At 54.2% G+C, this 26,944-nt stretch overlaps 1 protein-coding gene and 1 long non-coding RNA gene across 8 annotated transcripts in view; one reads left to right on the top strand and one right to left on the bottom strand.

Annotated features, from left to right (window-relative positions):
* The first annotated feature begins 7 nt into the window (after window positions 1–7).
* On the top strand, window positions 8–2,390 carry LOC113614486 (uncharacterized). 2 transcript variants are annotated; one of them, XR_003430655.1, is made up of 3 exons: window positions 8–127; window positions 258–404; window positions 2,191–2,390. It is a non-coding gene; the product is annotated as an uncharacterized LOC113614486 (long non-coding RNA). The 2 variants fall into 2 exon arrangements; XR_003430654.1 differs by lacking the exon at window positions 8–127 and having other exon boundaries at window positions 155–404.
* A 2,457-nt stretch (window positions 2,391–4,847) lies between these two features.
* Window positions 4,848–26,944, bottom strand: part of NAV1 (neuron navigator 1) — a 210,709-nt gene continuing 188,612 nt past the window's right edge. For 5 of the 6 annotated variants that reach the window (XM_027096024.1, XM_027096026.1, XM_027096027.1 and 2 more), the window contains 15 exons: window positions 19,601–19,722; window positions 18,902–18,910; window positions 16,266–16,462; window positions 15,972–16,164; window positions 15,636–15,804; window positions 14,936–15,033; window positions 14,677–14,772; window positions 14,305–14,464; window positions 13,719–13,954; window positions 12,920–13,074; window positions 12,692–12,763; window positions 12,060–12,256; window positions 11,483–11,601; window positions 9,885–10,082; window positions 4,848–8,056 (listed from right to left, as the gene is read on the bottom strand). In XM_027096024.1, the coding sequence (XP_026951825.1) occupies window positions 7,961–8,056; window positions 9,885–10,082; window positions 11,483–11,601; window positions 12,060–12,256; window positions 12,692–12,763; window positions 12,920–13,074; window positions 13,719–13,954; window positions 14,305–14,464; window positions 14,677–14,772; window positions 14,936–15,033; window positions 15,636–15,804; window positions 15,972–16,164; window positions 16,266–16,462; window positions 18,902–18,910; window positions 19,601–19,722 (2,117 nt within the window). In that variant the 3' untranslated portion in view covers window positions 4,848–7,960. The remainder of the gene's footprint in view (window positions 8,057–9,884; window positions 10,083–11,482; window positions 11,602–12,059; window positions 12,257–12,691; window positions 12,764–12,919; window positions 13,075–13,718; window positions 13,955–14,304; window positions 14,465–14,676; window positions 14,773–14,935; window positions 15,034–15,635; window positions 15,805–15,971; window positions 16,165–16,265; window positions 16,463–18,901; window positions 18,911–19,600; window positions 19,723–26,944) is intronic. The other variant, XM_027096025.1, reaches the window with a different exon arrangement.

Here is a 26,944-nt window from a genome sequence, read left to right as displayed (position 1 = left end):
AGTCTCCGCAGGAACCTGGCCGGGGGGCCAGGAAGTGGGGTTTCTCCTGCGGCTTAACGGCGGCTGAGCAGCCTTGCCGGGAGCGCAGCTCGTGACCTCTGACTCCACGTGCACCGGTTCTGCACGCGTAAGATACTAAGTCAGGAGAGGGTGGGATGGGGATGGGTGGACGAGGCTTTAAGGAGAGGGTCGGAATTAGCTTCTCTTTCAAACCAACCGCTTTTGCCCCGAAACAAGTGAGAGTCTTCATCTCTTAGCCTCAGGAATCCAAAGGTCGGGGGAAGGAATCTGCGTCGACTGGGCGGTGGGGAGTCCATTGGTTTTTCAGGTGGATGAACCCAACCTCAAGGTTGGACCGTGGCTGGCCAGGAGAGAGCAGCGTGGGAAAGGGAATTCCGTCCGGGGTAAGTGCTTACAAGTCCTATTGAGAGTAAGTCCTACTAGCTGAGAAAGTATAAAGTTTTTTTCCAGGGAAATTATGGCTGGACCTTACAGGGTGGAGGGCTAAGTAGTTAGTATGGCCATCCCGGGCTGCTCGGGGACATGGCTCAAGATGCAGAGACACTCCTAAAGCCTGGAGCAAGCGGAGAGGATTGTTGAGAGAGGGGTTAGCAGTGCAGGCAGGGCAGGGGCAAGCACGCGGCGGCACAGGGATGGGGCTGTCGTTGGAGTGCCAGGGTCAGAGCAAATGGGAACAGGCATTTCTTAGTAAGCTGTTCAGGTTAAGTGCCTTGAAAACGTTTCTAGGAACCACGACTCCTTCCCAAGTGGCAAAGGAAACTAGTTAGCAATTTCTAGCCCAGTTCTAAGACTTCAGAGGCTAAGCTGATCACAGGAATTAAGTCACCTCGGCTGAGTATTCTTCCGAAAGAATGATTCCTCGATTATTTATTTTGAGGAGAGCTCTAAACCCACTTGCCACCTCCTACTAGAGGGCAGAGGTGGCTTGTGTCACCACAATTTCGTGGGGGAAAGATGCCCTTTTGGACACCACAGTTCCACAGTAGGGCAGAGTAGGACTTCCTATTTTCCTTCTTTCAGTGGCCAGAAGCAGAACTCTATTAGAACAGCTTCTTTTCTCAGAGGTTTAGTCACTTTTACCCCAAGAAGAAAACTTAGGCAAGTCCAGAGGGTGGTATGTTTTCAAACATCGAGGCAGTGGAGGGAGGATTCAAAGAGCCCCGAGGTCTGGGCTGGACGGTTCGAGTTCTGGTGAAGGAGGCTGCGTCCAGTCTGCAAGCAGGACCCCCCCCCACCCTCAACCAAAGGGGCCGAGAGAGTCCTGCTTAGGACTGGGGATCAGATATCCAGGCAGCTGGCTCTTACCTCTGGGTTTGGCAAATGACCTTCCCGATAAAAGGCACAGGCCAGAAGATAAAGGGAAACAGAAACCAGACAGAGGGAGCTGGAGAGAGCAATAGGGCAACACAGAAGATAGCTTTATTGAAATGCAAATGGCGTCAAACAGGTGACTCTTGGTGGGAGGAGACATGCCTGATGGACAGAGGGCCCAGGTGAGGGGCCTCCGGCAGTGATGGAGGAAGGCCTCTTCTGTGGCCCGGCATGGACTTAACTTTCAACCACTTTGTTATTGAAGATGAATCACCGAGGGCACGGCCCAGCTCTCTTTGTGATTGTTACCGCAACTATGTACAACGGCTCACTTTCTCTACATCAGATATAAAGGGGGGTAGGTTGAAAGAGGGAGGGCCAGTGATAAAAACCATAAACACAGACACACACACATATCCAGGTTTGGGGGTTTGTGCACAATAAATTTAAAAAAAAAAGTGTTACAAAGATTCCTGCCCACCTTCCACCTGAGGATCGCCATGCGTTTGAGAAACAAGATTCCATCACACAAACAGCGCTGCCTAAAACGGGGACGGGTGCGTTAGGGACAAGGAAAGGAACCCAGCAGGGGCTGGAATTCATTTGAGAAAAAGATTGTTCTGTTAAAAAAAAAAACACACCAAAACCCAAAAAACAGCAAGTGGGAGGCCCTCGCACAGCAGTGGCCCAGAGACGGGCTGGGATGGGACTGGGATGGGAACCCCTGCCTTCCCATCCACATCTTCTGTCTGGAGACACAAGACATGGCCTGGATGCGGGGAGAGCCCGCAGGAGCTGGACGAAGGGCCCGGGGCGACTTTAGTGCAGTGCTTCACTCGCCTTCTCGTGCTCTTCCAGCTGCTTGGTCCCCGAGCCCAGGAGGCCCAATGCCAGATGGTTCTTCGTCCTCCACCCACAAGTGCTCTCATGAGGAAAACGGACAAACTTGGAACAAAACCAGTTGTACGCACCTCATCTCCCACAAGGCCCCACCAGTGGGGGTCTGTGAGTTTGGAAAGGTATGAAGCTCCTTTTAGATTAAAAAAAATTTGTTTTTATTCTGTCGCCATGAGTAGTTGTGTGTCCCGGTGCGGGGAGAGGATGGATGACCCCGACGACTTGGTACTCCGCTGCCTCAACCTTTCTCCTGCGGACTGAGCAGGGCCGGGGTGTGTGTGTGGTGGGGGGGGGGGGCAGGCAGGAGGTTCTCGCAGGTTCTCAGACCTGGCAGTGCCCTTTAGAACTGGGGCAAGGGCGAGGGATGCTGCTAAGAGAACAAGTTTTCATGGAAATGCAAGTCACATTTTTAAGCCATTCTCATCCTATTATATCACCAGAAAAAGGCTGAGTAGACACGTCACCCAGCCGAAGAGCTACCTGGAAGAGCTCTCCCACTACATCCCCCTGGGAAGCCCCTAGGAATCTCAGAGCCATGACATTTCTCTCTGAAGGTTGTGTTTGACTAGGAGATGCAAGCATTCCCCCCTAACTTCTGCCCAAAGGCACACATACCCGTCCTTTCTGTTAAATGAAAGGAAGAACAGAATCATGAGGAAGCACGAGAACACTCTGAAACTGATGTTAAAGTCTGAATTATAACCGAGGACCTTATTTTTGGTCCTAAAGCCCCAGTGTGGGGACTCTGACCCTTGGCTTTCCCTAACACAGTGAGCTGCAAACTGTAGTGTGCAGCAGAATTACCAAGAGGTTCGTTAAGACACGAATCACTGGGGCTTCTCCCCAGTTTCTGATTCAACAGGTCCGGGATGGGTTCTGAGAACTTCATTTCTAACAAGTCCTCAGATGCTGCCAACGCTACTGGTCTGGAAACATATGTAAGAACATATTAAGAAATGAAAGAGGTGGGCGTCAGCTCCCAGTTCCGACGCAGAAAATATAGCAGCACACAATATGTTGTTTTGGCAGAAAGCTATGAATTTGAGTAGGGAATGTCTGTCACGGGGGCCTATCCAATTAACTCACTTGTCTAGAAATCAGAATAAATAGTTGAGAGGAGGCAAAAAAAAGAAAGAAAAAAGAAATGAAAGAGGTGAGAATTCCCTGGCGGTCCAGTGGTTAGGACTCAGCACTTTCACTGCTGTGGCCTGGGTTCAATCCCTGGTCAGGGAACTAAGATCCTGCAAGCCGAGGGGCACAGCCAAAAAAAAAAAAAAAAAAAGAAGAGATGAATCAAGGGGCCAAGTGTTCACTTACTTCCATGACCATGCCTATCACGCAAAACTCTCCGTGGCATAACCACTAAGAACCAAAACACCAAACTGGGAGGATCCAGTACACACAGGCTAATTTCCCACTGTGTTGGTATTTCTGCAGCTTCCAAATCTCTCTTGGTGGCCTCACATTCAGACTATGCCGTCTCTCGCAGGGTCTGTGGCTGGAGCTGACACGCACGCAAGGACCCTCAGCAGTGGGCAAGCCAAGGTGGCGGCCCCCTATACCCCTGATCAGGTTGACTGAGGGCTCATGAATATATAAAATGGATTCAATCATAAAGGGCATTCTCCTCAGGCTTTGGCCTTCTGGGAACACAGTGTCCCTAAGACCATTTTCTTACGGCCTCTTTGGTGGGGGCCGTGGACAGAACTCACTAGTAGTTATCAGTCATCATAAGAGAGTACTGGGGTTCCACTAGTGAACCCTCTGGAAGCGCACATTTCATCCCATCCGTTGAGGGGGGTTGCTTACTAGTGGACTAGAGTCTACTTACTAGCTTCAGCTTCGGTAAGGCTTCCCTTAGGTAAGGGAAAAAAGTATGATGAGAAGTTACATTTGGTGACCCAGATGACTTTAGCCCTAGGAAGAATGCCTCGTCTAATGTGTGATTAGGACAGGTGCACTTCCTCTCCCAAACGCCTTGCAATAAAGGGTCCCTAACGTAGCACGGAGGCTCGCCCTGATCCCAGCTCACGGGGCCAAGCCCCACTCATGCAGGCAACTTTCACCCCTGGGCAGCGTTGGTGTGTGTGAGGTGCTGGTGGGAAGGCGCAGGTCACCGCCGCTTTCTTCCCCCTCTTGGAAGAGTACAGGATATAAAGTGACCTCAGAGACTGAAGAGTGCCCCTCTTGTCTCAGGGAGCTAGGAGCGAAGAAATGGTGAGATTAGGCCCAAACCAGGAAAACCAGAAAGCAAGAAATAAAAATTTTTTAAAAAATCACTATTTTGTCTTGGGTCCTTAAGGAGTATGGATAGATGAGTGGAGAAGGTTGGTAATTCAGAACCAAAGCTTAGCATGTGACCAAAGCTTAGCATGTCAATCACTAAGGACTCTGCAGTAGGGGCTCCCCAGGGCCTCAGGAAACCCAACTTCCCTGCAGCTTCCCGAGGCTTCGACCACGTGACAAAGATGCTGGGCTGACACTCAACGCACACACAGAGATAAGCACCGCAGAGCTGCCTCAAAGCAGAGGTTTTAAAAAATACTCGATGAAGCTCAGAAAATAGGGAGTGGCAGCAGTCAGCTGCTCTTGTGAGAGAGACACACACAGACATCGGGTCCTCTGCTGGCCTCCATCACCTAGTACTTTATTTTTCGTGCCTAGGCAGGGGCTGAGGACAAATACACTGGACAAAACGCGTTGGTCTCCTTCATCCAGGAACGAGGGGCCGCGGCCGCACCTCTGCCCTGAAGCGGGGCTGGGCGTTGAGCCACGTGGTCTGCTCGCCGGCTTTGGTGAGGAATGGAGTTGGGGGCTGGGCGGGGGAGGGCACACACTCCAGTCCTGGAGAGGCCGGCTTCTTCTCAAGGTGCTGGGCGTTGAGAGTTTAGCCCTGGGACCCAGCTTTTCTTTTCTGAGGGATCCCAGTGGTCTCGACCCAGAAGCAAGGGTGTAGGTGGGAAAGAATGCTGTGGGTCTGCACTGGCCACTCATCCCAGGGTGGAGGCAGTGGGGCTCGGGCTTCAGCTCCAGAGGACTCGGGATGAGCGCCCCGAGGGTCCTAGCACCGTGAGGAGTTTCGGCCTGCCCCGGTCGCCATGTCACCGTGATTCCTGGGGGGTGATGCACGCCCACAGCCAGGGGTCCAGGCTCCAGAGGGGAGGCGGAGGGGCAGTGCCACTTCGCCAGATGGGATCCCGCTTCCTGGAGGCAGGCGGCTGGAGACCCGGGCTGAACGCGGCAGTCGGCCGAGAGCAGAGCGGTGGATCCTCCGGGAGCGGAGATGAAACGCCGGAACCTGAGGCCTCCAGAGCCAGCCCGCTGAGGATCCACGTAAACTTCGCGGTGGTATCCACGGTGACCAGGGAAGCGGGAATCGCTGTGGGGGTCTGAGGCAGTTGGAATGGAGGAAGGGGGTCACCCCTTTCCTTTTCTCAAGTAGCCAGTTAACGCCCATGACCGAAGGCACTGGCTGGGCAGCACCGAGAACAGAGAGAAAGGCTCAGCCCCCGGGTGGAGACGGCGCTGGGAGCCTGAGCCCGGCCACGGGACTGCAGCCGGGGAGGGGCCACGAGAGGCCAGAGCCCAGAGAAGGCCCGCTCGGGTGTCTCCCCGTCCTTCCAAGCTAGAACGCCCAGCTGCGGGGCTTTCCTCCTTCTGCACGGCAGAGACCTTAAGGCAGTGATGTCAGCACCATCCTTGGACAAGCAGCCTCTTCCCGCTCAGAATTGCATATTTTCCGGCTGAGCTGGGGGTCTCCACGGCTCTAGCAGCATCAGCAGACATCGTCTCGAGCAGAGACGAGCCCGTCACCCATGGCGGCCACCAGGTGAATGCAGAAGCTTTTGGAGGGAGCAATCTGGACCACCTTTTGGACCTAAATGAAAGTCTTCCGATATGAAGATTCAGAGGCAGCTACTCCTTGGTTTGGCGGGACAGAGCGATCCTGGTTAGTGATTCGTGTGCCTGTAGGTTCTGATAAGGTCTTGTGCTACTTGGGGATCTGAAGAGCAAACACTCGGGCCCGGGCTCATCACACATCCCTGGTCTGCAGAGCCCCAAACCGCAGCCTCACCAGACAACCCAGTGCGCTGGACAGCTAATCACGGGCTTCTCGCTGGCTGGCTCCTGGGGTTTTGGCTCCGTTTCTCAGGTGATCCTGACGGTCCAGAAAACAAGGAGACGTGTACATTTAATGGAAGTTAACATTTCCTGCTAGACTGTGAACGTAAGGGCCCACGTCTTTTTTTTTTTTTTTTAACCTAGTGACTTGTACACGGTAAGCGCCCTGTAAGTGCTTGTCCGATGAAGGAATTAGGGCTGCCGAAACTTCAGGGCAACTTCTGCAAAAAGTGGATCCCTTTGGAAGGCAGATCTCTGCCACCAAATCGAACTCCTTATATTCTGATTGGGAGCATCTCACATGGATGTCCACTCCTAAGGGACTAGTCACTTGTTCGAAACCAACAGTAAAGGCCGGCTGGGGACTGTGGATTCAGTTGGGCAAAGCGGTCGCCATCAGGATAGCGCAGCGAGGGGCTCCACAGGCCCCAGGACAGAGAGACTTCCAGTTTGCGGTTTTCCTCCGGTCCACGGGGAAGCTCAGATTAGATCTTGTATCAGGGTGAGGCGATGCGCTCTCCTCCAGAGGCTGGCCGCCGGGCTCCAGGCAGAGCGTGTGTTTTCTCAAAAGGGACCTCGAGGTCCCTCGTGTCCCGCTGCTGAGCCAATGCTACATGTCCCACGTGAGCCCCAAGGGTGGCAGACACAGTGGCATGGCAGGTGTCTAGCTGGTACCAATCAGGTGGCATCGGGCTCTCCAAAGAGCGGCTTGGAAAAGCAACGTGAGCATCTCGTGGACGTGGGAGGAAATGGGAAGAAAAACAAACCAAAAAAAGAGGAGAATAAATAGGCAAATGGGAGGGGCAAATGGAAACAAAAGAAAAAACAAAAATAAAAAGTAAAAAAAGTAGGGTTTATTGACTCATGCGTGTTAAATTAGAGGCTGAGATGGAGCCGGCGGTGCTTCTCTGAAGGCTGTGGTGGCACCTCTGGGGTCTGGCAGCTTCTCAGCTCACAGCCGTCTCGTCGGTGCCTCCATGTGGTCCAGACGGCAGGGCGGGCGGCACGCTCCCTGCCCAGGCAAATGGATTTCCTCCCTCCAGCTTCAGCTTTTGCTTTTTTTTTTTTTTTTTAAACCCTTTACAGATTGATTTAAACGTTTTTAAATCACATGCTTCTTTTTCTGGGCTGCAGCCAAATCTTGGGGTGCGGGGAGAGCTGTTGGCAGTGGCGATGGAACTGGGCAGGGTCCGCGGGAAGGTCTGGGGAGCCACCGCCTCCCCCAGCAGATTCCCCCACGGGGCCGTGTCTCTGAGTTGTCTGTGAGCATCAGTTAGGAACTACTGCAGGCTTGTTTGATGTCTTCTGAACCCCTCCCCAGAAAGCTCAGGAGTTTGTAATTGAGACAAGAAATCAAGGAAAAAGACCCAGGATCATCTTTTCCCCAAAGTCACGAGAGGAGGCCAGGAAATGTACCTGGGGACACAGGTCCACCCACCAGTCCCACCGGGCGTTCTTTAAGGTGCAGCACCAGGAAGCCGCCCCCTCCTTCCACCTCCCCCCTCCTGTCCTCGTGGCCAGAGAGCCAGCGCCCAGGAGGAAGCGGGGAAGAGGAGGCTGCACGCAGCAGTGGCCGCGTCCTGCTGTCCTGCGACTGGCTGCCGGGCCCTCAGAGCGTGGCCTGGAGGTTGGGGTCCAGGATGCTTTCTCGGTCTGGAGACTCGATGTAATTGGCAGCCTCCTGAAGTTTCAGCAGCATGGCCATCTAAAGAGGGGCGGAGAGACAGTTATGGAGAGTTGGGACTTTGGGAAACACAGAAAACCACGCTGTGGGTCTGGTCCTGCGTCTGCAAGGGGCTGAGAGCCCAGAGAGTTTGCGGCTGGTTCAGGAAGAGGCCAAGATGACTGCTTCCATCCTGCGTGTAAGCTCGAATGCAGGGACCAGCCCTCGGGAGTGACGGGCAGGTAGGGTGCTGCTCTGGCCGTGACGTGCAGGGAAGGCCAGAGGGCAGAGCCACCTCCTCCCTGCAAGGTGCCAGCGCTCCCAGGCCAGTCCCAGGAGGAGGTGGGAAGGGCCCAAAAACCGTCTAACAGCTCTCCTTGTAACAGACCACGGCCCAGCGGCTGCATCCAGTGCCCTTAGGACCTGCTTCTCCCTAGTTCCCACCTCATCGCTTCAGCGGGGCCTGAGCTGTGCCACGCGGCACGTGGGATCTTAGTTCCCCGACCAGGGATTGAACCCGCACTCCTTGCATTGGAAGTGTGGAGTCTTAACCACTGGACCGCCGGGAAGTCCCACCTCCCGCCCTTCCTCCCTCAGTTTCCCTCAACACTTCACGACTCGGACTCTCCATTCAGCTAAGGAAGCCTCATTGCCTCTCTAGGGCTCTGCCTTCCAGCCTCCGTTTCCAGGATATTAGCACCTTCCCGATTTAAAAGCCTTTTGACACAGAGGACATCTGTTTTCTACAAGGTCAAAATTTAAATAAAATGTCTTAGGACTAAAGTAGAGGAATCTAGGTAAAATTGCAAGGTCCTGGAGTTTGTGCACGTTAAGTTTTTCAGACCATCTACCAAATCATCCTCCAAAACAGTGACTGACAAATGCCCCCCCCAGCAGAACAAAGGTCCGAACTTCCCCACACACATGATTCTGCAAAGGTGAAACAGTTATCTCCTTGTCGTAATACGTGTCTCCTCAGTGATTAGAGAGGGGAAGGGTCTTTTTCTGTTTGTATTGGCCCTTTTTATAAGTAGTATTTTTCAAATTAATTAATCTATTTATTTATTTATTTATTTTTGGCTGTGTTGGGTCTTCGTTGCTGCGCGCGGGCTTTCTCTAGTTGCGGAGAGCGGGGGCTACTCTTTGTTGCGGTGTGCGGGCTTCTCATTGCAGTGGCTTCTCTTGTTGCGGAGCACGGGCTCTAGGCACGCGGGCTTCAGGAGTTGTGGCACACAGGCTCAGGAGTTGTGGCTCGCGGGCTCTAGAGCGCAGGTTCAGCAATTGTGGCTCACGGGCTTAGTTGCTCCGCGGCATGTGGGATCTTCCCGGACCAGGGCTCGAACCCGCGTGCCCTGCATTGGCAGGCAGATTCTTAACCACTGCGCCACCAGGGAAGTCCCTTTATTGGCCCTTTGCATTTCCTCTAGTCGACGCCTGCCCCTTGCCTCCTTTGCCCATTGTTGTTCTGCGTGGCAGTTTTGGGGGGAAGGGTCACGTGTTCTGGGCGTCAGTCCTCTCTTGGCTACAAGCACTGCAGACATTTCCCCTAGTTTGTCACTTGTCTCAGCTTACTCCTGAAGCCCCTGGACCGTGGCAGCCCGCAGGACGGCACCAGGGCAAGCACCCGTGGGTCCCACTGCTCTCCTCTGGCCGCCGTTCCCACCTGGGCTCCGCGCGGACCCAGGTCTTTGCTAGAGGACACACACCTTGCTGGCGGGTGACACTGTGTAGCTTAGCCCGGGGTTCTGACGGTCAGAGTTTCCCACCCCCTGGCCTCATGCTTGTCCCGGCCTCCGGGCCCCAGCGGGCTGTGGACGAGGGTTCAGTTCTGTGACACTCTGACTTTTGCCTTAGAGCGGCCTCTACTCACCAGCGGGTCGGAGTCCAGGGAGCTGGGGGTGCTGTCCTTGACCGTCCTGTCCTCAGGGGGCGAAGCAATGCTGTGAGGGCCCACGGTGGGTGGGGGCAGGTGGTACAGCTTTGACTGGTCTTGTTGGGCTGACGGCCAGGGAAGAGTGTCCCGGACCCACTCGACGGGGTCCTCCCAGGCGGCTTTCTGCCCGTGAACCTGGAGAGAAGGAGAAATGTGATCACTGGGCGAGGAACCCGCAGATGAGAGGCTTGTTCGTGGAGTCTCCTGAGGGCGTGTGTACTTCCTCAAACGTACAGTTCGAGGCTCTGATCCCTGTGGGATTTCCTTTGAGTTTCCCAACGAGGGAAGTACAATAAGTTGGCATAAATTGGTAGAAACCATTCTGGAGGATAATCTGGCACACTGCATTAAAACTTAGCATGGACAAATCTTACAATCCCACGATTTTATTTTCCAAGTAAGAAATCCTTTCATTTTAGTAATACCTCTTGAAAGAAATTTCACCTTTGTTGAAATGAGATATTATCTGTGTAAAAATGATGTAAGTCTGGGGACTTCCCTGGTGGCGCAGTGGTTAAGAATCCGCCTGCCAAGGCAGGGGACATGGGTTCAAGCCCTGGTCCGGGAAGATCCCACGTGCTGCGGAGCAACTAAGCCCGCGAGCCACAACTACGGAAGCCCGTGAGCCACAACTACTGAAGCCCGCGCGCCTAGAGCCCGTGCTCCTCAACAAGAGAAGCCACCGCAATGAGAAGCCTGCGCACCGCAACGAAGAGTATCCCCCGCTCTCTGCAACTAGAGAAAGCCTGCGCGCGGCAGCGAAGACCCAACTCAGCCAAAAATAAATAAATAGATTAATTTTTTAAAAACACAAAAGAGCTTTAAAAAAAATGACGTAAGTTGGAAAACTATTAATAATAATGCAAATTAAATGAAATAATGATACATTGCATCTCTAGAAATCTACCATATCATCAGGCAGTAACACATTACTGCTATGGATAATACGTGACCGGTAGGGTCTAGTCACCACATCACAGGTCATTGGATCATGCCCTAATTAACGGGTGAGAAAACTAAGGAGGTTTTTTAAAAAACTGACATTTTCCTTTCACACCAAGTTCTTATTCTAACTTTTACTTTTACAAGTGTTTTCACGTATTTCATTTGCCTTCGCAACACTGCCAGCGATTTAGGCAGAGCAGAATTTATACCACCTCCTGTTTTACACATGAGGATATTAAACAGTTTAAATAACTTGGCCAGAGTAACATTTTATTAGTAGTTAGTAATGAGCTAAGGCTGTAATAGGGTTTTACTTAATTCTTTGCTCAATTATTTCTCTAACTGCCCTGATCCCTAGAGCAGAGCCAGAAGGCCTAGGGCTGGACACACGGCCCCAGGGTCAGTGGTCATTTAGCGATTCGCTGAACGCTGGCCGAAGGCAGGAAAGCAGTGTGGTCTGTCCAGTGCCTCACCCGACCTGTCAGGAGGAGACCCTAAAGATCTCCGTGGCCCCGTGTCTAACCCTGTTTCTGCTCTGTGAGGTGGGCCAGCATGGTGTCTGGGCTGAGCGGAGTCGAGGGCGGGCTCACCTTGATGCCGTCCTTGGCCCCTTCCTGCAGGTAGGGAATGATGGAGTTGTTCCATAGGTCAATGAACCAGGTCCGGAAGTCCTCAATGCCGATGGGGCAGGACAGAAAGAAGCAGGGGCCTGGGAAGAGGATGGGGCCGTGAAGACGGCCGGGAACCTTGCTCTCCCTGCTCATCTGCCCCCTTGACTCCTTTACACTCGGCCGAGGGTCTCAAAACCACAGGGTTGAAGGAAGCGCTGGGCTGGGCTAAACTGAGACTGACGTCAGGACGGGCGGGAGCTGAGAGCCTGGCTGTAGCCTCGTGAACGATGCCTCCCTGGGTGGACGGGAGGTGGGGGAGCGAGGGGAAGCTTTAAACTCCCCCGAAATCCCTTCCCAGTAATCGTGGGGAAACGAGGGCGAGGGGTCAGCTCTCTGACGGCTGACTCAGGGTGCGGACTGCACTGGGGGGGCGCTTGCGCAGTGACTCGGGCACAGGGTCGGTGACTCTATGCGCTGAAGACATGAGAAGGAAAGGGAGTGCCCTGACCCCGGCCCCCAGGTGTGGCGCAGGAGGCCATGGCAGGGCGGGCCATACCGATGAGGAAGTCCGAGGTGCTGTGCTTCTCCAGGAAGGTGTGCAGGTGGTACCACAGCTTGGGCACCCAGTCCAGCACCCGCAGCAGCTCCTCCCTGTTGGCGTTGACGTCGCAGTCCGACTCCACCAGCTTCCTCCTCAGGTAGCGAACCAGGAAGCCGTTGGCGGGCTCCACGTTGTTGGAGAAGGTCAGCATCCTGCGGCCAGGGACGCGAAGGGTGGGGCGGAGTGCGCGGGGGCGTGTCCGGCTCATCCCCCGCGGGCCCATCCCCCCCCTCCTCCCACCAATGCCCGTGGGGTCCGCTGAACTCAGGGCCGCGGCAGAGCTGACTCTCGGATCGGTGACCCCCCTCAGGTAACCATCCGACCTCACTGGCCTGGACAGGGGGCGTGCGGGCACAGAACCCGAACCTCAGCCATGAAGCCGCACCTCTCAGCTTTACAGTCCTTTCCTGTCTCAGTGGCTCGTCTCCCCCTGCACTGCCACAGCACACACACACCTGCTCTCTCCCCAGCCCACAGGGCTGCGCTACTTCTCTTTCCTCCTGCTGCTCCTCTGGCCACATCCTGGATTGAACTGGTTTACAGACTCGGGTAGGGTTGGAAGGCTCATCCAGGGTCCCAGTCCTTACCTGAAACTCAGATGCAAGCCGTGATTGGGGGTCATTTTCACCGGCTGATTAGTGGTGCCTATAATATAGGGACTGTGGGAAGAGAGAGAAAAGATTTGCGTAGACTTGTCTGAACGCTCGCTTTCTGCCGCGTACCCTCCCCCAACGCCCGTGGAGAGTTCACAGCTTGGGCTGGCCCGGGCTCCCCTGCTGCCCGCCGTGATGCAGCTGGTCCTGACCCCAGCTTACCATTTGTGATACTTGCAGGTCAGGGCCCCGTTGACCAGCTCGCTGATGGAGCCCGCCTCACTCAGGTCATCCAGCAGGATCACCAGGGGGACATCCCCAATTCCCGTTTCCCGGTCTATCTGGTTAGCCAGGTTGGAGAGATACAGCTGCAGATCCTGAAATGAGAAGAGGCAGTGGGTCAACCTCGGGAGCAGTGAGCCCCTGGATGAGCCTTGAAGAGGAGGGTTTCAGAGAAGCTGAGCTGGCTCCGGATGCCCTGGGGCCTCGGTTCCTGTCTGACGCGCTTGGACCTGGAGCTACGGAAGACACCACCCCAGGCCGATCAGCAGTGGCCCCTAGAGCCCACAGGGCTGGGGAACACACGCTTCTCTTCCATGGATTTACGCCAGGGACCACTCCTAATGGACGCGCCTCCCCGTGGGGCGGAGGCGGGGGCCAAGGTCTGAAGCCACGGCACAGCATCGGGGGGAACTGGGGAGGCAGCGGGACCTGGCAGGGGACAGCACAGTAGTGACAGTTCTGAGTGCTTCCCTGACGGAAGCCCACAGTCAGGGACAAATCCTGGAAAGAAAGGAAATGAAAGAGAAGGGGGGGACTGACGAGGCGGGCAGAGGGCCACTGGGACATGAGGGGACAGAGTGTGGACCGCGGTCCCTGCTGGGGTGGGAGCTCCCGGAGGCCCGGGGAGGGAGGAGACTGGAGCAGGGCTGAGATGGGAAAGGGGGTCACCGAGGGGCAGGGAGGTCAAGGCAGCGGCGAGGAAGGGGAGGGAGGACGGGGCAGGTGGGGTGGCGGCCACCTTGCAGGACTGCTGGTGCATGTTGAAGGTGCTGACGATGCCCTCGGTGACCTCGCGGCCGGAGCGCTCTACCAGGTACTCGGCCAGGCGGTTGGTCAGGTAGGTCTTGCCGGTGCCACTGGGGCCGGAGAGGACAAGGCGCCGGTGCTTGAGCAGAAGGCCAATGTAGTGCTGCATCATGGGCTTGGGGATGAGCGTCTCAAACACCAGGCTGTCCACACACTTCTCCTTGAGACCTGGACCCCAGCCCCCGACGGTGTGAGCCTGGGCGGCACCCTGAGGCTCACCTTGCTCACCCGGGGACCCCGCGGGAACCCCCAGGCCTGGCTCTGGACACGTGGGGCAGGCCGTGCACTGCGGGGGTGGGCGGAGGGGAAGCCCAGGCCGGGCAGAAATGTCCTGCAAACGACAACCTCCCTGGGACAGGTCAGGCCCGGGCTCGTTCATCTTGCCCCTCACGGTGACCTTCACGGTGACCTTCACCCTATAGCCCCGCAACCAGTTCTTGCTCAAGGAACGCGTGACGGACCACCCGACGGTCTCCACCCCGCATTCCTCAGCCCCACGCCCAGAAGCGGGGACTGACCTTTGAGGGAGACTGCTATGTTGTTGACCCCTCGGCGGCAGGGGGGCAGCTCCGGGGGCTCCGCATCCAGGAGCCGTTTCACGTGGCTGACGCTGTAGCCGTGGATGGACTCGGTGCTTAGTCCCAGCGTCGAGGCCGGGTCCATCTTAGAAATGTAGTCCTGACGGGATGGAAGGGAGAGAAAGGAGATGCGCAGGACACACACACAGACATGAAGGCCACGAGGAAGGGAGCGCTACAGGCACAGAAGTCGATGGGGAAGGGGAGGCGCGACGTCTGTCCCACTGAGCACTCCTGCACAAACCTCAGAGGCCCCCAGACCCCAGTGTCATCAGAGGACCAGCAGACCCTCAGAGTTCTCGCATCCCTTACCTTGAACACTTGGAAAACAGCGTCATCCAGCAGCTTCCAGTCAACTTTCCCGCTGACCTTGCTGCACCCCAGGAAGAACTCCTGCTGCTTCAAGTCCTGTGAGGCCAGGGCAGATGCACGTGAGCCCAGGGCAGACGGCTCCAAGAAGGGGAGAACGTAAAAGGCCTTGGGAGCTGAGCGCTGTGGGTTCGGGGGTCCTTACAGCCCAGATGTCCTTGGGTAGAAATGACAGTGTCACCCCCCCCACGAAGTTCCTTACCCCTTTGATGATGTGCTGTGGGGGCATCCTCACCACCACCCGAAGAGTCACTTCCTCCTTTGGACCAGAGGTGCTGATACCATCCATGGGAGACAGGTCTGGAAGTGAGAAAAGACTGTTGGTTTGGGGGTATCCACAGGCTTTCCTACATCTTCCTGCCACTAGCCTTTCCAGATAAGTTTCTTTTTTTTTTTTTTTTTTAATTTTGGCTGCGTTGGGTCTTCATTGCTGCATGCGGGCTTTCTCCAGTTGCCGTGAGCCAGGGCTACTCTTCGTGGTGGTGTGCGGGCTTCTCACTGCGGTGGCTTCTCTTGTTGCGGAGCACAGGTTCTAGGTGCGCGGGCTTCAGTAGTTGTGGCTCGTGGGCTCTAGAGCGCAGCCTCAGTAGCGGCGCATGGGCTTAGTTGCTCCGCGGCATGTGGGATCTTCCCGGACCAGGGCTCGAACCCGTGTCCCCTGCATTGGCAGGCGGACTCCCAACCACTGCGCCACCAGGGAAGTCTCTCCAGATGTTTTTATCTAACCCCAAATTGAAACTAGAGACCAAACCTGAACAGTGATTAAGGCCTTAGGACCACAACAACCCTCGGTGTCTCAGGACACCAGCAGCGGCTTGGCGGCAGCACTGCTACGTCCCTGACCCAAGGAAGCCGCACCACATCGAGCGGGGGCGAACCCTGTCCTTCTCCCCTACAGGTACCTGTATCTGCGAGGCTCGGGCTGAAGGGATGGCTGAGCGCCAGGCCCAGGGAGCGGCGAGGGGATGGCAGAGCCGAAGATCCCGGGGCCTGCCCTGCAGCGGAGCTCGCCGAGGGCCCTGGGGCCACCTTCAGCCGGTCGTTCTCAGCTTTCAGCAGGTCCACCTCCAACTGCGGCAAAAACGGTGTGTGTGTGTGTGTGTGTGGGGGGGGCGTCTGGAGCCTCGGCCGCCGGGCCCCGCCCCCTCCCCGTCCAGGAGCCCCTCCCCGCCCCCCCCAGGACTCCCCCCCCCCCCCCCCCCCCGCCCCGCGGCCCCCCGGCCCCGCCCGGGACTGACCTGCATGTTGTGCATGGTCTCCCGCAGCTGGTCCAGCTGGTGGGCCGAGTTGAGGGCTTCCAGGCGGATGTCCGTGAGCTTCATCTCCTTCTCCCACAGCTCGGAGCGCAGCTCGGACACCTCCTTCTTCTCCGGCTCCTCCTCCTCGCTGCCCTGGAACAGCCGGGCGTGGGGGGCCGGGGGAGCGGGGCCCCTGGAAGGAGGCAGGGAGCGGCGGGCATTAGCCGCTGAGCCCGCGGGTGGCCGTAACCGGCCCCACTGCCCGGGGAGGGGGCTGCAGTGGGGGGCACTCACTCGGGGGCATCGGTGCCCGCGGAGGACGAGGCGGAGGACTTGATGGAGGGCGAGGCAGTCTCCGTAGCCTGGTGCTGCAGTTTGGGGGACGAGGGGGCCGAGGAGTCGGGCGTGGCGATCTCCTCGATGTCAGAGTAGGAGGAAGCGGACTTGGGCCCCTTCTTTATGCTGAAGGCTTTGTTGAAGGAACTTCGGAGCTAGAACAAAGCAGATCCGGGGAGAGAGCGGTCAGGGCTCCGCGCTGGAGACGGTGAGGGCGGAGGGGCTTCTGAGACAGAGGCCAGAGGCAGGGATGTGTCGGTAAGCAGGCCTCCCCCAAAGGCTTCACTGGCTTCGTGGAATACAGACGGGAGACTCGCCTAGGAGTTCGGGCTGGGAGAGAGTGGGCCTTGCTGCTGTGCTATGGGAACTTTCTGGGCCTTCCCTGCCCCCGTGGGGGAGCCGCACCCGTGAAGGGACGGAGGGGAGGCCCCGGGACACAAGGTGTGTCTCTCGGCGACCCCATCCCACCTCCCGCAGACCAGCAACTGCTCCGTCTGCAGCCTGGCTCACCTGGGCCTCAGGACCCACCTCTCAGCAGGGCTCATCGGATCAGAATCTACCCACCAGAAACTTACACTACGATTCTGTCCAATCGACAGAAGGGAGTGGAACCAAGCTTCTTTTAGTGCCTCCTGTGCTCCGCACATTACAGGACAGTGAAAACAACCAAATACAGGTGCTTTTGACTACTTCCACTCAAATGTCCCAGAATAAGGGACCCCCCCCCCAGCATTTCCTCCAAGCACGCAGGGGATTATAATCTGACCGTAACTGGCTTGGCCTTGGGTGTTGATGAGCTGGGTGTTAGGGATGAGGGAGGGGAACCAGGGTTCTGTCCCACACCCGTCACATGCATCCGTTTAGCATGCGCGCACACACAGGGAGACAGAGCGGCAGCCGGACACCGAGAGTAAAGGAGGGGTCGAAGCAAACCAGATCGCTGGGAAAGCAAGAGAAGAGAGTGCAAATCTGAGGGCACTCTTTCCGTGTGTGTCTCCTGGAGCCTGGGAAAGCTGCAGGTGGTGGCTGGCGCTACGGGCGGGGCGTGTCAGGGTCTCTACCAGGCGGGACATAGGAAGACCCATCTGGTGATGGGGATGTGGGGGAGGGAGTGTGTGTGCAGGGGACATGCCATCACGTGGCTCAGAGTGTCAGGAAGCACGGTTCTCTGCAGAGGTGGAGACCTGGGACTAGGACTCGGGCTTCCTGATTTTCTACTCGATGAAGACTTCTCTAGCCCCTGCCTCCCGGGGAAGCCGTGTGTGCGCGCGTGTGTGTGTGTATGAGTGTATACGTGTGTACCAGTGTGTACGAATGAGTTAGTGTGTGTGTGAGTTGTGTGTGCATGCACGTGTGTGTGCACATGCAGGAACAGGTCCTGTGACACCCGTCTGCCGGGAGCACCCGCCCTCTAAGATCACAGAGATCCTAAGTGGGAACAGTGCTGTGTGGTTCCGTGTCCCCAAAGCAGAACTGCTGGGCAGTGCATTGCGTGGTGTGATGTGGTGAGGGATTCCGTGGTCAAATGAGTTCCGGAAACAGTGGATCCAGCAAAATGAACCGGGACTCTGTCCTGAGACACGTGTGTGTAGAAGGCAGCGTTCCTCAGATCCGAGCATCTTGAAGGGCTGCTGTGGAACTCACCTGGGGCGATGCTGCGCTAAGACTCAAGGCTCAGTAACCCCTGCATTCAGGTCCTTCCTCCCTGTGCCCCTCGGTCAGGCTCTGGGGGAGGGAACTGCTCCCTGCCTGCCGCCTCTTCTGACCGGGGTCTGCAGGAAGCTCTGCGTACCCCTCTTTGCCCGTCACGATCCCACCTCCGTTGCTTTAGTCCCCCGGGGCCTGCCTTCCGGAACGGGTCTCTCGTCTGTGAGTTCCCTGGGCCTCACCCCCTGAATTAAGCCTTTGACGCTGCTGGCTTGTTACGTTTTATATGGGCAGTATTTTTGTCTCCCTGGCAATTCTCCAGACTCCTCGAGCCCACAGACTCCGTGTTTCCTGTCCTCACAACACCCAGTGCAATGTTGGGACAGGGTCTGAGTGGACCTTAGCGTGTCTGGTTTGTCACGGAAATTCTGGGTTCGCTTTCTGTTTGTCTTAGACTTGTATACCCTAATCCCCGAAAGGTCTTTGGAAACCCCATGGCTGCAGAGGGCTTCAGGCTTTAGAGTAACCTGAGGTCCAGCGCTCACTTCTCTCTGGTTCATCTCACTCCAGAGCTAAATCTTGAGGCTACCCCCGAACTGAACTGGCCTCTGGCAATCTCTTCCATTAGGATCAAAAGATCAGGGCGCTAGCTTTCCGGACGGGGGGAGCGCGGTCTGACTGCTTTTATAACAGGTGGACTTTGGAATGGGGTCGGGGCGCGGCAGGAGGCAGAGCCCTCCCGCTTGGTGCCCGGCCAGACCTCTCCTCTGTCCTCGTGGGGCGGCCGTGGATGGACATGCGGGGGGGGGGGGGGGTTAGGGGCTTGGCGGAGGTGGTCACAGTTAGTCTCGTGAGTGGCCGTCTCTGTTTAGGGGGAGGGACTCGCTCTGGAGATGGGGAGGGTACGGCAAAGGCAAAGAGAAAACGGAGAGGAGTGAGTGTCTTACCTCGTAGACCTGGAAAAAAATAGGGATTTGAAGTCAGCATTTTGAAGGGAAAAAAAAAAAAAAAAGAAGCAACACTTAATCACTCATTTCACACGGTGGCCCCTGTCTGGACTACACGAAGGTCTGTGGGGGGCTCATCACACGGGGACAGCGGGTGGCACATGCCCTCGTGGGGGCCCCCCTCCTCCACATGGGCAGCAGAGGGGCTGGAGGTGTTTTCCATCTGCCTCGATAGTGTCAGAAAGGGCATCCCAAGTCGGTTTAGGGTTATCTGGGAAACAAACAACCAACCGAAACAACACTCTCTGGACCGGTCAGGTGACACAAAGGTTCCTTTTGAGGTAATCTGGAAAGTTCCACAAATGCCTCTCCAAAAAGCTGAAGAAGTGACCTCCAGGAGCATCTAGAATGAGTGGCTTTGTTCATAAAATCTTCTGTCCACAGTATGGGAGTGGGTGGAGACAGATGGGGCGTTCCCTTCTGAATGTCTCCTGTTGCCCATCAGATGTGTGCAGGGCTGGAGGGGATGGCTGGCGGGGGGAGGGGGCAGGTAGCTGCGGCAGACCTCACTCTGGGCAGACGCCACTGGGGGCTCCTATCAGATGGGGCTCATCGTGGTGAGTTCTGGAAGGCTGGCTCCCGTGCTGAGGTGGTGTGGTCCCCCAGCGTCCCACGCGGCTCCCCCAAACCTTCACCTACCCAGCTCTTCTTCTTCTTCTTTTTGGCATCGGCCTCCTTGCTGCTGCCGATACTGGAGTGACTGGTGATGCTGTTGAGGCTCGAGATGCTGTCCGAGGAGTTCTGCCTCTTGATCCGGAGTTCTAGGGGCCAAGCACAGGGGGCAAACACAGACACGGTGGGTCTAAAGGAGACGGCGTGAGGCTTAGGGCAAGTCTCGCCGCAGGAGAGAGAGGAGGAACCACCACGGCCTCGTCCACATTCTTCAGATTTTAGGATCATCCTCTCAACAAGCCTTTACTGAGTGCCAATCACGTTTCAACATCAACAAAGGTTAAGGGACAAAAAAAAACAAGTAGGAAATGACCCCCATCCTCAGGAGGCTCCCAGTCTAGGAGGAGAAAAAGCAGCACAGAATCCAGCGCCCTCGGCTTGAGCAGGTGTGACAAGGGGCAGCCCGGGCCAGGCGTCCACAGTCCTATGGAGACAGCGACCTGACGCCCTCAGGACTTTCTCCAGGAATATTGGCTGGGGGGTCCAAGGCCGAGTGCCCCACATTTAACCCCAAAAAGCTTTAGTTTCCTCATCTGATGGGCAGAAAATCTTTTCAGCTCTCTGAGACGGTCTGCAGTGGCACCAAAATGATGCCCTTTTCTACTACGGAGAAGGAAAGGGTTAATAAAGGAGAAGGCCTTCGAGTGTTGAAAGAACCAAAGCTCTTCAGGGGGGAACATTGGAAAATGATTTTAGGGCTGAAAGACAGTCCCTGCAAAGGCTGTGCAGGGAGCTGGTTGTGCGTTGGGGCTCCTCAGGCTGGGTAGCGGGGCCGGGGACAAGGGGAACCGCGAGGGGGACGCTGGAGGACAAGCCCGGCGGGGCGAGCCCTGGGGGCCCCTCGAAGGAAGTCTGCCTTGTGCCGAGAGGACTGGATTTTTAAAACCTTATTATGAAATCATTAGAGGTTCACAGGAAATTGGAGAGAAATGGGCGGGGAGGTCCCCCGCGTGCACCTCTGACCCAGCCTCCTCCAGGGTTAGCATCTTGGGTGACTATGTGCAACGTCTCACAGAAACGAGGGGAAGGGCAAAGTGGCAGGAACTAGCCCAGAAGCAGGGGGCTAGCGGTGCCTGTCTGCGGCTGTTCCCCTGTTCAGCGCAGGAGACGTGGCTGGTTCTTTCCTCGCCTCTCCTTGACCAGCAATGGATCTTTCAACTCTAGTTTTCCCTTCATACCACAGGGAAAACAAGATCCTAGGATCCGACGACGGAATCACCACACTCCCAAAGCACATGGAAAACCCCTCGCTCCATGAGTATCAAACCAAGTTTTGCTGTAACCCAGCGTGCCTCCAGTTATTTTAAAAGGTATGCAAACTTCTCAAGGGAACATGCTTAACCGAAGTAAAGAATTTTTCGTTTGTATAAAAATGGAGCTATGGGTCCATACATATTTGTTTATATCTGCATAGCAAATTACTTCTCGAAGGTTTACAAGAAACTGTTAGCAGTAATTACCCCTGGGGAGTGGGATTTGGAGGGGGGTTCGGGGAGAGGGATTTTATCTTTTACCACACACCCTTTTGTATACTTTACATCAGGGGCTGGCGAGCTTTAGCTGTGAAGGCCAGACAGTAGATATCTTAGGCTTTGTGGCCATTTGATCTCTCTTACAACTACTCGGCAAGGCTGGGTGGCACTGAAGCAGCCGCAGACAGCATGTACGTTAAAGAGCACGGCTGTGTGCCAGTAAAACTTTATTTAAAAACAGGTGGTGAGCCAGACTTGGCCAGTGGGCCAGGGTTTGCCAACCCCTAGTTCGCATTTTCCTCCAGAACGTGTATTGCTTTTGTGATAAATTTAATTTACAATTAGTTACTTAACAACAAAATGAAAGGCAGCAAAACAAGTATCTATCATCAGTTACTTGGGGGTCCAATGAGCTGCGAGCCTGTCCATTAGATTTTTCAAATATGCTGTATGGTACTTTTAAGAGCAAAGGACGTGCTTTAACTCGAACAATCTTCAAAAAGTTAAGGAATCTGTGCATTTAAAATTTTGTGCCGTGTCCATTACCTATTTACAAGCAAAGTAAAGTAGGCATCATTGCTTTAAGCATTAGTTCTTTGATGGCCAAGCTGAACCTGGGTCAAGAAGAATGAGGGAAACATGAAAGCAAAGGACAGGATTCACTTTTCCATTCAACACAAATATAGCTGAAGAATCAGGTGCACTCGGGAAACTAGAAATAGCTCAATGCCCCCGATGCATCGCTCAGGAGCTGTGTTCGAGCCAGTTACTTGTCTTCTCGGATCTTATTCTCAACTGTAAAATATATTTTATAGGGTTGTTACCTGCAATAAACGAGTTAACGTAAGTACAATGCTCAGAACAGTGCCTGGCACGCTGCAGGTGCTCGACAAAGGCTGGCTGTTCCCGTGGTGGAAGCTGGGGCAGAGCCCGCGGGAGAAGTGATGGGAGATGTGGATGCGGCCAGAGAGAAAGCGCATCCTAGACCAGGAGGGGGCGGTGCTCCTGCTGCAGGGTTTGCATGTGTTCTCTTTCCCTTTAACTTGCTTTTCTGAAACGTTTCAAACTCACAGAAACACTTAAAGCACAGCGCAAGGGAGGACACCCACAGGCCCTCCCCACCACGTAACAACTGTGACGTTTTGTTATATTTGCGCCAGTGCACTCTCTCTCTGCATACAGACATATACACACACCCACACACACAACATTTTCCTGAACAATTTGAAAGCAAGTTGCAGACGTGACACTGTACCACTAAACACTTCTAAAAATAAGGGCATTATCTCACAGCATCAGTATTACACCTAAGCAAATTCAAATTGCAATGATGTCTGATGTTAACTGATGTGGCTGGATCACTCTGGGGGCAGAGTGACGGGAGGACTGTAGCAACACAAGACTAGTTAGGAAATCACTATGATAACCCAGAAGAAGAGTGACAGCCTAAGCCAGGGGAGTGACAAGACAGCAGAGGACAGACATACAGATCTACGTGTGAGTTATGTGTAGAAGCTAACTGACCACACAGGGTGAACAGGGAGACGTAAAGGATGACGCTCCTATCGGTGGGTTCAGCGACCAGGCAGGTGTTTATACCTGAAGTGGGCAAAAGTGCAGAAGGGAGAGCGTTAAGCAGTTGGAAATAGAGGTATGGGATTGAGGAGCGTGACACAGATTAAGAAGAGGGACATACAGATGAAGAAGTTGTAAAACCCACTGAGTTAATAAGTGAACTCAGCAAGTTTGCAGGATTCAAGATGAACATACGAGAAAATCAATTGTATTTCTCGATACTAGTGATGACGAATCTGAAAATGAAATTAAGAAAACAATTCTATTTACCATAGGATCAATAATTAAATTCAGCAAAAGAAATGCAAGACGTATACTGAAGGCTGCAAAACACTACTGAAAGAAATTAAAGTATATCTAAATAAATGGAAAGGCATGCCATGGTCATGGAAGACAGCACTGTGAAGACGACAATACTTTCCAAATTCACGTACTAAGCCCATACAATCTCTACACCAAAATCCCAGCCGGATAATTTGCAGAGATTGACAGAGTGACCCTAAGATTCACATGGGGAAACAAAGGGCACAGATTAGCCAAAACCATCTTGAACAAGATCAAATTTGGAGGACCCACACTTCTGATTTCAAAACCTACTACAAAGCTACAGTAATCAAGGCAGGGTGGTACCCGCTAAGGATAGACGTATGAATGAATTAATGGCATAAAACTGAGAATCCAGAAATAAACCCGTGTATTTCTGGTTGACTGATTTCCTGCAAGACTGCCAAGATAAGGGAATGGGGAAAATAGTCTTCTCAACAAATGGTGCTGGGACAACAGGACAGCCACTTATAAAAGAATGAAGTCGGACTCCTACCTCACACCATATAGGAAAAGTAACTCGAAATGGACCAAAGATCTAAATGAAACAGCTAAAACCACATAAAACTTTTAGAAGCTAACGTGGGAATAAATCTTCATGACCTTGGATCAGGCAACAGTTTTTTAGATACAACACCTAAAGCACACAAACACACACACAGATCGAAGAAAAAAACAGATCAGGGCTTCCCTGGTGGCGCAGTGGTTGAGAGTCCGCCTGCCGATGCAGGGGACGCGGGTTCGTGCCCCGGTCTGGGAAGATCCCACGTGCCGCGGAGCGGCTGGGCCCGTGAGCCGTGGCCGCTGAGCCTGCGCGTCCGGAGCCTGTGCTCCGCAACGGGAGAGGCCACAGCAGTGAGAGGCCCGCATACGGCAAAAAAAACCAAAAACAAACAAAAAACAGATCAATTACGCTTCATCAAAATGGAAAGCTTTGGTTCTTCAAGGTGAAACGGAGCAGGACCCCTGTGGTCCTTGCCACTCCCATGTCCTCAGCCTGCCTTTTGCCTGTGGAAAAACTTTAGCCAAAGAATAAGTTTAATCAGAGAAGTGAGAAAATACACAAACAAAGGAAAACAGTCAAAGGAGACCAAATAATAATAATAGGTTAGTCATTAAGCATGGTCAAGGACCTTTAGTTCCTCCGTAAGGGCTACAGATAATATTCTGAGCCGTACCCTGTGAGCTGGCTTATAGACACTGAAACCCCGACCAGCTGGAAGAAGTTAACTACACGATGACCAGGCTGTAGCCATGACCTAAGCTGCCACAATTCCGAGAACTGGCATCAAGGAAATGGGAACAAACAGACCTTGGAACTGAAGCCTAACTGTACCTAAAAGAATCAAGGTGACGCTGGTCAGACCACCGATGACCAATTTTAAGACGACTGTCAGAGCTGACTGTGCTGTTTCTACATGTTGCCCCCTCCCTCTGTCCACAAAAGCTCTCGCCCACTGATTGTCAGTGGGGGGAGTCGGCCGTCCTCCCCACCGGACTGCCGGCATCCAAAGTAAAGTAAACTTTCCTCTCCACCAACCTGGCCTCTTTATTGGCTTTTGAGCGGCGAGTAGCCGGACCCCACTTTCGGTTACAAAGGGACAGTGTCAGAAAGTAAAGACAACTCGCAGAATTGGAGAAAACATTTGCAAATCATGTATCTGATAAGGGGCTAGCATTCAGAATATATTAAAAACTCTTAAAACTCAACAGTAAAAAGAAAACCTGATTGAAGAATAGGCCAAGGATTTAAACAGACATTTCTCCATAAAGGGATACAAGTGGCCAATAAGCACGTGAAAAGAAGGCCCATCATATCCTTAGCCACTGAGGAAATTACAACCCAAATCATAACGAGATACCACTTCACCTCCACTAGGATGGCTATCACAAAAAAAGACAACAGCAGATGTTGGCAAGGATGGGGAGAAACTGAAACCCTCAAGGTGCTGGGAAGAAGGACAAGGGTGCAGCTGTTTTGACAAAGTTTGACAGCTACTCAAAAAGTCAACAGAGCTACCACATGACCCAGCAGTTCCACTGCTGGTTATACACTAAGAGAACCGAAAACATCTGTCCACACAAAAACTTGTGCGTGCAAGTTCATAGTCGTGTTATTCGTTAACAGGCAAAAAGTGAAAACAACCCAGTGTCCACCAACCGATGACGGATAAACAAGGTGTGGTCCACCCATACAATGGAGTATTATTCAGCCATAAAAAGGAAGTCCTGACACATGGTACAACATGGATGGAGCTCCAGCCCCCAAACACCACATACTGCATGATTCTATCTACATGAAATGTCCAGAACAGGCAAATGCACGGAGACAGAAAACGGGTTAGTGGATGCCGGGGCTGAGAGGAGGGAGGAAGGGGGAGTGACGGCTAGGGGTTCGGGGTTTCTTTGTGGGGTGATCAAAATGTTCTGGATTTAGATAGTGGTGATGGTTGTAAATACCACCTTATTGAATATGCTAAAACCCACTGAATTGCACGTGTTAAAAAGGTGTGAATTATATCTCAATTTAAAAGGAAAAGAGATTACAGAAGCTACCGGATAGACGTGAACACTAGGGAGAGCGTGCACAGTCAGAAGAAAAAGCTGAGGCTGGAGCCCTGGACAAGGTGTTTTCCTTGTGATGAGAAAACTCTTAGGATTTACCCTCAACCGCTTTCGTGCAGCTGTCTGTGTTAATTGTATTATCACGTGGCACCTGGCGTTCTTAGTACTTATTTATCTCCTACCGGAAGGCTGCACCTCGTGACCACCTTCATCCACCCCCAGCCCCCCGCCCAGATCACCCCTCGTCCTGACTTTCTCTAGCAGAGCTTGACTCGCTGTTAAATCCCACGCTAACCTGTCACTTGAGCCCCACGGAACCCATGTGATCTCGGTCTCATCTGAAGAGTCGGTTCATTCCCCTCGGAGAACCGGAGTGAGGATCGAGTGGGGTTACACACACGTCTGCGCACGCGCACGTTTATGTCAAGGTGGAAAGTGCTAGTGTTTTACACTACTTTCTAGGGCACTTTTAGGTTCACGGCAAACTTGAGCGGAAGGTACGGAGATGCCCCACTACCCCCTGCCCCTCTACGTGCACGGCCCCCCCGCTATCAACCATCCCCACCAGAAGCTACATTTGCTACAATCGATGGACCTGCACTGACACGTCACCGTCCCCCGGAGCCCAGAGTTTACACTGGGCTTCGCTCTTGGTGGTACATACTGTGGGTCTGGACAAACGGAGAAGGACACATATTCCCCCATCACCGTGTGCTAGAGTGCTGTCACCGCCCTGCAAATCCTCTGCCTTGCCCACCGCCGTTCCCCGCCCCCAGCCCCGAAAGCCACGACCCTGTCACCGTCCCCAGAGTCTCGCCTCTCCCGGAATGTCATACAGCCGGAACCACGCAACACGCAGCCTTTCCCGACTGGCTCTTTCACTCAGCGGTGCGCCCTTAACACGGTCAGCGTCTTCTCGCCGTCTGATTAACTCATTTCTTTACAATGCTGAGTGACACTGCGTGGTCTGGCTATGGTACAGTTTACTCATCCTTCCGCCTACCGCAGGACATCGGGGTTGCTTCCAAGTTTTGCTGACTGTGAATAAAGCTGCTGTAAACGTCCATGTTCAGGTTTCTGGGGGGACATAACGTTTCAGCTGCTTTGGGCAGATACCAAGGAGCGTGACGGCTGGGCTATACAGCGGGAGTACCTCGCGTTTGTAAGAGGAAAGTGCTATGTTAGCGACTGTCTTCGACAGTCATTTGAGGTCGGAGGTGAGGACCCTCTCCTCTCCCTCACCCTCTGGGGTGGTGGGGTCATGCCCCGCTGCTCCTCGCTGACCGTCCGAGGGCCCCCACCTTCTAGAAACCTGACGTGGAGAGAAATCCTGCAGTAAGCCTCTTTCCAGCCCAGGCCTGTGGCCGGAAGGCCT

Source organism: Aethalodelphis obliquidens, unplaced genomic scaffold, assembly GCF_003676395.1.
Source record: "Aethalodelphis obliquidens isolate GAN/ISIS:26980383/991018 unplaced genomic scaffold, ASM367639v1 scaffold97, whole genome shotgun sequence".
NCBI classification, from domain to species: domain Eukaryota; kingdom Metazoa; phylum Chordata; class Mammalia; order Artiodactyla; family Delphinidae; genus Aethalodelphis; species Aethalodelphis obliquidens.
The sequence above is the reverse complement of the archived record's forward strand: the minus strand, read 5'-3'. Positions and strand labels throughout refer to the sequence as shown.